This window comes from Arachis ipaensis, chromosome B1, assembly GCF_059453495.1.
Source record: "Arachis ipaensis isolate K30076 ecotype BB chromosome B1, ASM5945349v1, whole genome shotgun sequence".
In the NCBI taxonomy this organism is placed as follows: domain Eukaryota; kingdom Viridiplantae; phylum Streptophyta; class Magnoliopsida; order Fabales; family Fabaceae; genus Arachis; species Arachis ipaensis.
This window is the reverse complement of record NC_142436.1, coordinates 9,123,110-9,136,295: the sequence shown is the minus strand read 5'-3', so window position 1 is coordinate 9,136,295 and position 13,186 is coordinate 9,123,110. Positions and strand designations below refer to the sequence as shown.

The 13,186-nt window shown below is 30.4% G+C and overlaps 1 protein-coding gene across 1 annotated transcript; it reads left to right on the top strand.

Annotated features, from left to right (window-relative positions):
• The first annotated feature begins 9,077 nt into the window (after window positions 1-9,077).
• LOC148575667 (uncharacterized) lies at window positions 9,078-10,380 on the top strand. Its single transcript, XM_088502484.1, has 2 exons — window positions 9,078-9,147; window positions 9,779-10,380. Exons 1-2 carry the CDS (start codon window positions 9,087-9,089, stop codon window positions 10,378-10,380), a joined length of 663 nt encoding a protein of 220 aa, XP_088358610.1. The 5' UTR covers window positions 9,078-9,086.
• The last annotated feature ends 2,806 nt before the right edge of the window (window positions 10,381-13,186 follow it).

The window sequence follows — 13,186 nt, the reverse complement described above, 5'->3', positions numbered from 1 at the left end:
AATTCTATGTTAATGATGAACACGTGGTGCATGGCTGTCGTAAGGAGCGCAACCCTTGTGCTTTGTTACCAACATGAAGTTGAAATCCTGAATAAACTATCGGTGATAAGTCAGAAGAATGTGAGGATGACGTGATAAATAGACACATCCCATTGCATTGATCGGGGCGTTCGTAGTGATTAAGATTATTTGAGGGGTTGAAGACCAAAAAGTGAGTTATTTATTAATCAAACATTCTATTTTTCTTACGGCTAGATCCAATCTCCTGGTTCCTGCCGAAAATAAAAAGAATTTAAAGTTCTTCAAGTTTATATTATTTTTGTTTTGAATACGTTGTATCTAATTATTCTATTAAAGTTTTTTTTTGTGATTTTTTAAAATAATCTGCATTCTTAATGCACTTTTCTATATTTCTCTTACTCGCTCTTCTCCTTTCTTCAATACTCTCAATGACATTGGCTCCATTCTTTTTCATTGCCTTCATCCACTGCAGTTGTAAATTTCATTCGATTTTGCAACCGTTATTACTTTTACGCATAACTTTCATTTAATTTTTTTCCTTTCTTCGGTTTACTTATCTAATCTATATTTTTAATCATTTCTCCCTCCTTTCAATTTATCCCAACTTTTTACATACAAAAATAGTATTATATCTCTTTCTCTTATCAATTTGATGTAAAAAAAAATCGTTCCTTTTTATCTTATCAAAGAAAATAATTTCTTTTTATTTAATATGTGTTTTTATTTTTTTTTAAATGTCTTTACCTATTAATAATGAGATAAAAAAGTTCTATAAATATTTTGTTAATTTATTTTTTTAATTGCTTTATAATAATATTATTTTTTTAATTTTTAAATTATTGATTATGTAGAGTACTATATTTAAAATTTCAGTACATAAATATTTATTTAAAAATTTAAATTAAATTATTAATTTTGTCTATCACAATATCATTTAATTTGTTTTGTATATTGGCTAAGTTATTTGATTGACATATATAAAGAGCGCAAGAAAGTTTACACCTATTGAGAATTCGTTAAAAATATTAATATATTAATTCTTTAAACTATTAATTATGTAAAATACTGAATTTGACATTTAATTATATAGAATACTAGATTTGACATTTATTATTTTTCTAAATTATATTACAAAAAAATTAATTAATTTAATATTATTTGTTTGTTACCTGATTAGCATATAGAAGATGCAAAAAGTTTTGCATCTACTAATGGTAGAATGAAGAAAAATCTCCACACATATTTTGTTAATTTTTTTTATTTTTAATCTATTTTATATTAGATAATATTATTTTTTATTGATTATTAGATTGATATATAACACAATAAATATGATAAGATAAGAACTTTGTTGCAACTTAAGATAAGAACTTTCTTAATTAATTTTGTTAATATCTTTTTTTATTTTTAATCTATTTTTTATATTGGATAATATTATTTTTTATTGATTATTAGATTGACATATAACATTTAAATGTGACAAGATAAGAACTGTGTTATGTATTTTTCATTATTTCAATTTTCATTATTATTTTTCTCTTTTTTTCTATTTCATGGCCATGTAAGCTTTAATTATTTTTTCATATATATATATATATATATATATATATATATATATATATACTATTTTTTAAACTATTTTATTTTACTATATTTTTTATTTTAAAGATTTTAGGATCTAAAGATATCCCGTTTAAACGATTCCAACCATATGATTAAGAAATAATTCAAGAGAATATGTTTAACTTTTGGTAATTTATTGAATCTAATAGAAATAAACACATTAAAATACAATAAATAGAATCATTAATTCAACATTTATTAATGGATAACTACCAGAAAAAAAATATTGCATAAATAATATAAATAAATTGATAATATACAAGCTAATTTAGAAAGAAAAAAAAACGTAACAAAAAGAAGATATAAATTTTCATCTTTTGTTATGTGATACAAAATTATATATATATAATATAATAAACCGAATATATAAGAACATGAAACTTAATATCATTTTTTCATGGAGTTCTTCTACTTTTATGTTTATTTTTGTGCTTAAAAAAAGAACTAATATTATTTAATTTTAATTTTTAACTTTTAAAATAAATAAAAAAATGTGACTTTTTATGTATTAGATAATTTAAAAGATACTTATTATATAGAAAGTTAAAAATATTCTAAATTTAAAAAATATTTAATAACAAAATTGAGTTTGTTCAAAATCGTAAAGAGAGACAGAGAGAGAAAGAAAAAGTTAAAACTTTCTAACTAATTACAAATATAACCGCAATCAAAATTATTAAATTTGAGTATATTAAGTAAGGATTAAGAAGCAAATCAGAACGATAAATCTAAAAATTTTTTGTCTCTTTTTATATAGTATTTCACTTTAAGTAATTATTTTTTATGAATAGTATTCAAATGACAAATAAAATAATAAGAAAATTCGCATTAGATTATGAAAATTAATCTCATCCTTATAATACGATGGCATTATTTTAAAACATATAAAATGAAATAATAAAGTACAGTTTAATTAATGTGCACAATAAAATAAATGTGAAACTTATATAGTCGTAGTCAAATATAGATAATAATGGCTGTCTTCTGTCCCAAGGTATTATATTAAACTATGACTTAAATTTATAATTATTAATAAAAAAATTTATAATTTTGTACTTTTTTTATTATTTTAGTTGAAAATGATATATTTTGATATTATTTTTTAGGATTATTAACATCAACTTTTAATAATTTGGACAAAAATTTTAAATGCTTTATATCTTAATTTTTTTTTAGCAAAACTTCAACAACTCATAAAAGTTACCAGAATAGATAGTTATAAATCAAAGTGATAGACAAGATTAAAAGTTGCGATAATAATACTTGGTAATAATTAATTACGATCAGGTGAAGAGAATGTGGAAGGAGAAGAAAAAAAAAAGAAAGAAGAACAAGCTAATATATTGAGTAAATAGCCAAATTGGTCCCCGAAAGATAGCCCATTCTTCAAACGAGTCCCCGTAAGAAAAAGATAATAAAATTTGTCCCCGAAAAATTTAAAATTGGTAACGTTAGTCCTTCCGTCAGTTGGATGATGACGTGTCACGTTAAGTGCCACGTGGCATATGATGACGTGGAGGGCTAATGCCACGTGTCAGGTCAGTGACACGTGGCATGCCACGTGGCACTTGACATGTAAAAAAGTTATTTATAATCAAAATAGTCCTTGAAAGTTCAGACGTAAGTCATTTTCATCCTTAAAATTTTAAAAATTAATCAAATTAGTCCTTATATAATTTTTTTTATTTTTTCTTGATAATATTAAATTTAAAATATTTTTTGATACTACTAATTTTAATAGAAATGTAATTGACAATAAAAAAAATTAGTAATTGTATCTTTTCTTCTTAAAAATTTGTTCAATAAAATTATCTCTCTCCTCTAATTCTTGTCAAAATCTCTCTTATTCTTTTCTATTCTAAAACCTTTTTCTTACATTATTACATTTTGCTGGAATATATATATATATATATATGCTCAAAATCAAAATTTATGTATGTTAATCTAAATGAAAGTAATAACGTAATGAAAAAATAGATGTATAAATTTTTATTAAATTTGTTTAGGTTAACATACATAAATTTTTATTTTGAGCATATAACTTTATTTAGGGTAATAAATACATACATTTCAATTTTGAGTATATATATATTCCAGCAAAATGTAATAATGTAAGAAAAATATTTTAGAATAGAAAAGAATAAGAGAGATTTTGACAAGAATTAGAGGAGAGAGATAATTTTATTGAACAAATTTTTAAGAAGAAAAGATACAATTACTAATTTTTTTATTGTCAATTACATTTCTATTAAAATTAGTAGTATCAAAAAATATTTTAAATTTAATATTATCAAGAAAAAATAAAAAAAATTATATAAGGACTAATTTGATTAATTTTTAAAATTTTAGGGATGAAAATGACTTACGTCTGAACATTCAAGGACTATTTTGATTATAAATAACTTTTTTACATGTCAAGTGCCACGTGGCATGCCACGTGTCACTGACCTGACACGTGGCATGCCACGTGTCACCGATCTGACATGTCAATCAATCATATTGTGACACGTAGCATTAGCCCTCCACGTCATCATATGCCACGTGGCACTTAACGTGACACGTCATCATCCAACTGACGGAAGGACTAACGTTACCAATTTTAAATTTTTCGGGGACAAATTTTATTATCTTTTTCTTACAGGGACTCGTTTGAAGAATGAGCTATCTTTCGGGGACCAATTTGGCTATTTACTCCTAATATATTCGTGGCGATGAGATAATGACAAATATGTGTATAGAGAATCATAGTAAGAGAAATAATGGTGTATGATATAGTAAGGAGATATAATAAAAATATAAATTAATAATTTAAAAAATAATGAAATTAAAGATAACTTAAAAATTAAATATAAAATTAAAAAATAAAATATTTTTTATTAGTTAGAATTATGCACGAAGACAAAGAGTGCTTTGAATATAAATTTTTATCTTTGCTTTAAATTAAATATTATTAAAAATAAATAAATAAACTTAATAATGTTTATAAATAATTAATTTGTAAATAATATTTTTAAATTTTTATTTTGATTTTGTTACACATAATAACAACATAATAAATTTGTTTAATATTTTATTTAATTTAAATTTATAACTTTTATACATTCTAAAAGTTAAATAATTTATAAAATTTTTATTTTTATTTTTTTATTCTTAATGTTTAAATTATTTTATCAAATTTTTTATTTTAAAAATAAAATTATAAAAATTAATCTCTTAAAACAATAGAAAAACGGCTGAAGTAGTACCTGTTAAGCCGCTAGTCTCATATAATTCTTTTAATAAAATATTGTAGAAAAAATTTGTATAATTAAAACTAAAATTTAAAAAATATTTTATAAAAGTACTTGTATTTAAATAACTAGTGAAAAGATAAAATTAAAATTAGTGTATTTAAAGATATTAAAAATTTTGAATTTATAAAAAAAAAAAGAGAAAAACTAATGAAGGGACTAATTTAGTGCACGACATTCAATTTCAGGAATTAAAATGAGTCATTTGATGCAAATTAAGAGACCAATTTGATGTATATGTAGTGATGACATAGTGGATGACACGTGGATAAATAACATTGTGACACGTGACATAATCCGACACGTGGCAAAATAACATTGTGACATGTGGCATAACCATCCACATCAGCATGCCACGTGTCGTTGACCGACACGTCATCATACCGTTATACGTGGCCAAAGTGACACATCACCAAAGGTCCACGTCATCAAGCCACGTCATCAAGCCACGTCAGCGTGTCATTAACGAAAAATAGATCAAGAACTAATATGGTGCAATTTTTCTAATATAAAAAATGTAATTAATACAATTAGAATCTCAGAAACAATTTTAATGCAGGATGTCAATTTTAGAACTACTTTAGAAATTTAGTCCATAAAATTTTGGTTACAACATGTCAAATCAAGATTCACAGCTAACAACTCAATGGAAACTGCATGTGAGTTTTCCCTTTAAACACTGTTGAGAGTCTAAAGCCTCTTCATAGCAAAGGCAGATCCCTCCGCAGCCCCACCCATGCCGACGCCAGCACAGCCCCTCACCAACACCGTTGCAGCCTCACTGTGTGCGGCAGTTCCCTCGGAAGCCATAGCCGCACCCGTGCCTTCCCCCTCACGTGTCCATTGACGTGGAGGGTGAACAATCTAACAAGGTAAGGAGCGAAAGTTTATGCATTGATAACAAATAATATGCCGGTTGTTTAGTTCACTAAGTTGGCGAATAGTTATTGTATTTCTTACGAGGATGGTTAATTTAAGTAAATACAAGTAAAATATGCTGAATGTTCAGTTCAGTAGGTATGCATATGGTTATTTTAATTCTTAATTTGATGGTTATTTTTTCGATTCAGTGATGTCCAATGAGGGAGAGATTGAAGCCGGTGAAGGGGAATGGTTGATGAAGGCACTACGGCAGAGGGTTTGGAGAAGATGTTGATTTAGTAAATTGATTTGGTAAATTAGGATATAGGAGATGGTTAAAATTTGGAATAACTGAATGAGATTTTTTGTTTGAGTAATTTAAGTGGTGTTTTTTTTTTTGTTTGAGTAATTTAAGTGGTGTTTTTTTTTACCTTCATTGAGCCAAATTTCCAGCTCATTATTCACATTATTTAGATTTTCCATTGTCTACCTAACAAAGACGAACCACAATTAACATTCACAACACAAAAGTGATAATGTCATTGCAATTTAGAACATACATAGAGCAATTATCAGCTCGTATCCTCTTTATTAGATACACAATACGAATGAAACAAAACACCACAAAAAAAAGAGTAAATAATCATTGTTTATCATGAAAAATTTAAATGCTGATATTTCTATACATGTAAGACGGAAATTAAAGTTATATCCATAAAAGACGAAATTTTGCAAACAGAATTATTCAAAATCTAAAAATTAAAATTTCAAATTATTCTCTAATGTAACCTAATTCTAACCTTCTCAATTCTAAACCCTACTACCACTTTTATCCTCAACTACCACCACCACCATCTTCAAGAGAGAGAGAGAGCGCACTTAATTTGTTAAACACAAATCCATAAAGACCAGTAATGACCCATCACTGCACCCCCATTACTACTCTTACCACACCCTCATCTACCACCACCACCATTGCAATGTCTTCTTCGTCTCCAGACCACTCCCCTACCGCCACTAGCATGTTGTGCGTCAAAGACGTCAGTGAAACAATCTCCGACCACTCTTCTCCGCCCTCACTGACAACATTCTGGAAGCCTTATGATGATAATTCCGACATCAACGAACTTATCGATGCAGAGCCGCAGCACATGGCGTCGGCGGATTACCTGCGGAGGTGCGGCGATGGTTCGGTGGATGTGAGCGCACGGTTGGACGACATCAACTGGGTGTTAAAGGTAGGCCATTTAGACATTTGTAAGATGCAAGAAACGACGTGATTTGGTTATGTGACATGGTTTTGGGAATGCAATGCCGCAATCTATGAGTTCTATCTAGTAATGACCTTTCTTACCATCAACTACATAGGCAGACTCTCTCTCTCTCTCTCTCTCTCTTAAGGATGAAAGTGATGGTAGGATTTAAGATTGGGAAAGTGATGGTGTGAAATAAAATTAGAAGTTAGAGTTAAGTTATATTAGAAGGTAATTTGTGAATTTTATTTAATTTTTTTGGATTTAGATAATTTTATTTGTAAAAATATATCTTTCATAGGTATAATTTTAATTTTCGTTTTTTATAAATAAAAATGTCAGCAACTGAATTTTTTACGGTAAAAAATAATTATTTACTCAACAAAAAAAGTCACAAATCACACCCTAAATCTTATAATTTCAACTTTAACTTTTTCTAACTTCAATTCATGAGCATTTTGACGTGTCTTTTCTTTTAAATTTTTTTTTTTAAATTCTCCCATTTTTTCAATTTTGTCTATTCAGATAAAGTAATTACAGTCAGAACTCTATTAATAACAAAAAAAATTGAGAGACTCATTCAATTGCAATAAAACAAAGTGTACAAAAATTTACTTTTCATAAAAGATAACGAAACAACTATCTCCCAAGATTCAATGACGTACCAAGATTACAGCAGCGCCCCATCCAATTCGCACAAACATTTTCTATTAAATTTCTAGTCTTGCTTTCTCTTTGAAACTGAGCTTCTAGATGTTCTACAATTTCTATTCACACTCGGGTAAACAATCTTTGATTTGACATTCAAGTGTATCAGATGAAGTTTTGGAGTTAGAATTCATTGTTAGAATAAATTCCTAGAAAACGTTTCAAAATTTGAAAAATTTAAAAATTTATAATTGCTTATAATAGTCACATTACTCACTACAAAATACCTGATGACTCCATTTGTGGCTCATTAATTTACATATGATAAAGTAACGTGTGTAACTCAATGTTATGATGGTTTGAGGAGATAATACAGTAATGTGACGGTGTTAGTTAGCTGAATAGGGACTAGAAATCGGACCGTCCGATTTCTTTGTTGGAGAGAGGGGTGCACAAATCGGACGGTTTGATTTGTGGGTGAGAGAAAAAATCGAGCATAGTAATCGGACCGTCCGATTACATGAGGCCGAGAAATTTTTGGATTAGTTCACTTAAATCGGATGGTCCGATTTGCTGCATGCTAAAAATTTTGAATTTGAATGTGATCAAAATCGGACGGTCCGATTTCAGAGCGTAATAAAAGTTAACTGTTGAAATGCGGTCGGACCGTCCGATTTATGGTTTTATATATACCTCAACATTACCCGAAGTCTCCATTTTTTGTTAGTCTTTGAAATGTCTCTTCTGAAACCCCTTTAGCTCTTTCTTCTTCTTCTTCATTGTTTCGGCACCAGCTTTCATGTTCATTGTTTGAAGATCCTATTTTTCCAAGTTTGAGAGTATTTCCTGTGAGTATATCATAATGGATGATAGAGTATTGTTAAAGATTTATTATCATGGGCAGATTTTATTACAAACAGCTGAAGGTGTAAAATTTGTGTGTGAAAATCCATTGGATATTGTTATTCCATTTACGTTGTCGTTTGAAGAATTGAAAGGAGTAATTTGTGAGAAGATGGATTCTCAAATATGTAGGAGAATATCGTGCATTTTGTATAGGAACCCAGTATCTGTATTTGGTGGGTTCGTTTAATTTCAAACCAAATATGTAACTGATGAAGCGAGCATGCAAGATATGTTTTCAGTGTACATGGAAACTCGGTCACAGATATCATTCATCGAGCTGTATATTGAGTTTGAGCAATCAGAAGCAGACCGGAATATTGAGCTGGAAAATTATAATAGTGATAGTGAGGAGGAGTTTGAAAGTAATTATGAATGCCTTGATCCGGGTGGAGATGGAGATCAGGTCGACGACACTATGCAGGCAGATGTGGCGGATGTGGCAAATGCACTAGTAAACCAGCATCCATTTGTGGAGCCTACTTTCATGCGCTCGCTGGATTTAGAGGCCATGCATACACCAGAATTTCTTGAGTATATGAATGCAAGTATGTAGTTTTTATACAATGTATGATAGATTAATATGACAGATTGATTAGTTAGCATGACAAACATGTGATCAGTAGAAATGGTAGTTGATTGTGCGAGCTTTTTTATCTAGTAAGTAGCGTAGTTGTCAAAATCGGGCCGGATCGGATGGTGTGACCGGACCGGACCGGTTTGACCTGGCCAGATCGATTCGACCGGGCCAGACCAGATCGATCGGACCGATTCGACTGGTTAAAAGGTGAACCGGCCGTCTAACCGGTTCGGTTGGTTGGTTGGACCGCACATGGACACGAACACCAAACAAGTAACAACACATAGGATATAAATATATTGGTATATTGGTATATTGGTATATTGATATTGATTGTGTTATTATTTATTTTTCTTTTTCAATTTAATTTTATTCTTATAATTTAATAATTTGATTTAATTATGACCAGTTCAACCGGATAAACCAGTGACCCGGTCATTTGACCTGGTTGATGACCAGTTCGGTTCTGATAACTATGGTAATTAGCGTTTAGTTTTTTGGTTGATTTTTTATTTCTTATGTATTTAATTACTTATTTATATTTATATGACCAATTTATAATTATGAATCAGAGTACATAATTTCTGGTGTGAATGTAGCAGAGCTTCCTGTTGTAGCGGATGGTAAATTTATGGTGGGGATGGAATTCAGTTCTAGGGAGGTAGTGATTAAGGCGATGAAAGATTATACAATCCGTCGAGGCGTGGATTATCGGGTGTACGAGTCGGAGCCAACAACATTCTATGCTAAATGTACACAGTACGGTGCTGGTTGTGACTGGCTGATCAGGGTGAGTAAAATGTCCAAAAAGTACTGTTGGGAGATAAGGAGGTACAATGGTAGTCACACGTATACTCGAGCAACCATTTCTCAAGATCATTCCAAATTGGGTTCCGACACAATTGCAGAAGCAATTAAGCCGTTGGTAGAAGTTGACCCATCTATAAAGGTAAAATCAGTCATTGCGGAGGTACAATCAAAGTTTAATTACACCGTAAGTTATCGCAAAGCCTGGTTAGCAAAGCAGAAGGCAGTGGAGTCAATTTTCGGCGGGTGGGAAGCTTCGTATGAAGCTTTGCCCATATGGTTTGAGGCCATGTGTCACAAAGAGCCATCAGCGGTCGTTCACTTTGAAACAATGCCTGCTTTCCAGGGTGATGACTTGGTTCCTGACATCCGTGTCTTACATCGAGTCTTCTAGAGTTATTACCCTTGTATTAGAGCATTCCGACATTGCAAGCCAATAGTGCAGGTAGACGGAACTCATTTGTATGGAAAATATAAAGGTTGTCTGTTGGTGGCAGTTTCTCAGGACGGCAACAACAATATTGTGCCCATTGCATCTGCGATAGTGGAGGGAGAGACATCTGACGCGTGGCACTTTTTTCTCAGCCGGAATCACACCCGCCTCAATGCGATCAACTGCATAAGCCTCCCAAACAAACTGAATACATTGAAGGTAACAGAGTATTACACACCAGATAATAATACGACTAATCAAAAATATAAAAATAACTGAATATCACATACTTGTCCTTCCTGCAGATCGTCCAATACCCTCCTATAGTGAGCCAGAGAACGATATCTGTAAGGCCGTTCATCACGGTCCCAATTACGCCATCTGACATCAAACAGCCCGTTATAAAAAACTTATGATAAAACTCTCAATTAAAAGGTGATGCACTTATTCAAAGCAGATGATGCTTGAACTTACCTATTAGCAAGCGGAAAGACTCGAGGATTGCCTGGTATAGGCGAGAGAAATGGTAAACGAATCCAAGCCCAGGTAAGCAGAAGGGTCAGTGGTCCATCAATCTCCTTGCAGTCGACACGAGTAGCCCTACACAATGCTCTATACAAGTGTGCCAAATATGCCGAACCCCAACTAAATTCTCTGATCCCGCCGAAGTTACGGAGCAACGGCAAAAATTTCCAGTGCACTCCTACCCGAGACTTGTCCCCAAACATAATCGTCCCAAATAATAACATTATGTGGCACTTTACATACCTCTGAATCTGAATATCATTATCTAAGACTATATATTCTTTTAGTCTCCGAAACCAAGTCAACTTTACAAAACTTCCTCTACATTCTGTCTTCCTGGGTGCAACACCAAAATGATGGAGGCATTCGACCTCTAATGCCTCATAACTACTCAGAGTCGGTCCTGTAACTGGAATACCATTTGTCGGAAGGCCAAAAATTACCGCCACATCCTCCAACGTTACGGAACACTCGCCAATTGGAAAATGGAAAGTATAAGTCTCGGGCCGCCATCTTTCGATCAGAGCATTAACCAATGCCGATTGACATTGGACAACTCCGATCTGTGAAACGTGATAAAATCAAGTCTCCCGCAAATACCCCTCCACAATTGGATTATATGGATCCGGTGGCAAATAATGATCACATATTAACATTCATGAACCCTACAAAACATAGCCGTATATCACATTAATCAAATATAACCATACTTAATTAACATACCATATTTAACATTCTACCATTCTCATTATCACATAAGCAACATAACATAATTAATAAACCTTAAATGAAACTAAAATAAACATCTATTTATTACTATTATTTCCATGAAAACTATATTTTCTAATATCTAGATCCTATTTATTTCTTAATAACGATTTCCATTCGTTTAATATAAATAGAATGTTAAACTCAAATAAATTTAAAATTAAATCCAATTATTATTATTACTCGACAGCAATATAAAAATATATATTCTAATTCTAATATCTAAACTAAATCCTATTTGGTTTATATTAATAACTATTAATAATACCTAATTTATATTTATATAACTGATTCCTCATTTTTGTTATATATTATTATTATTATTATTATTATTATTATTATTATTATTATTATTATCACTGTACGGGCACATATAAAAATTAAATTAACAACCATACATAATCTATTCTACTAACTAGCCACATTATTCCTAAAGTAATTAACTATCTAAACTAGTTTAATTTAGTAACCTAAACCTAAACTAACGGTCACTAGATAAAAAAAATTAATAATAATAATAATAATAATAATAATAATAATAATAATACCTCAATCAAGGAAAAATAAATTTATGTTAGTTAGTTCACTAATTATACTTACACAACTCTAACACTTGAACTAACTAACAGCATACGTTAACTAAATATTCAAATAATATGTAACCTAATTATTATTATTTAAATTAAAAAAAATTAATTTAATAAAATAAACTTACATAATTAGAATGATCAAGATAATTAACAATGTGTAACTCTGGACGATTAACATCTTTTGTTCTTCGTCTCCTTGGCATTGTTTAACTTGGTCCCCCCTCCTTGAATTTTTTTGCTACTGCTGAAGCTTCAATGAAAGAAAGAAAATAGATTTTGAAAGAGATAGAAGGGTCTGAGAGTGAGAGAGGAACGAAGTGGGGCACTGGATGGAAAGCTGAGGTTTTACTCGAATGTGAGAAGGGGTCTAGTGGCTGGTTCGTGCATGCGCGACGCGTGGCAGTGGTACGCAAATCGGATGGTCCGATTTGTTTACCCTCCACACCAGTAATCGGACCGTCCGATTACATGCTCCATAAATCGGACCGTCCAATTTCACCTACGCAGTCCCACACCCATGTAATGCACGTCAGACCCCAATAATCATAGAATACACCAAAACTAGCCTCATATTAAAATTAAAAAAGTGCTCCATTTGTCACTAAACCGTTAATATGCTACATAAAAAGAGTTATTAATGATATTATGGAGATCATTTACTATATAAACTTTAGATAATTTCAACACACAGAAGTCATTGTTTATGAATAAAATTTTAGTTTTTATTTTTTATAGATAATTTATTCTTATTTTTTAAAAATCATATATACGTAATTTTAGATTAATTATTTAAATAATTGAAAATTAATTAAAATTTTTTAAATTGTGAAAAATCTTTTCTTTCCAAGACAAGTAGTGAGATATTAAACATCTACTTGAAAAAA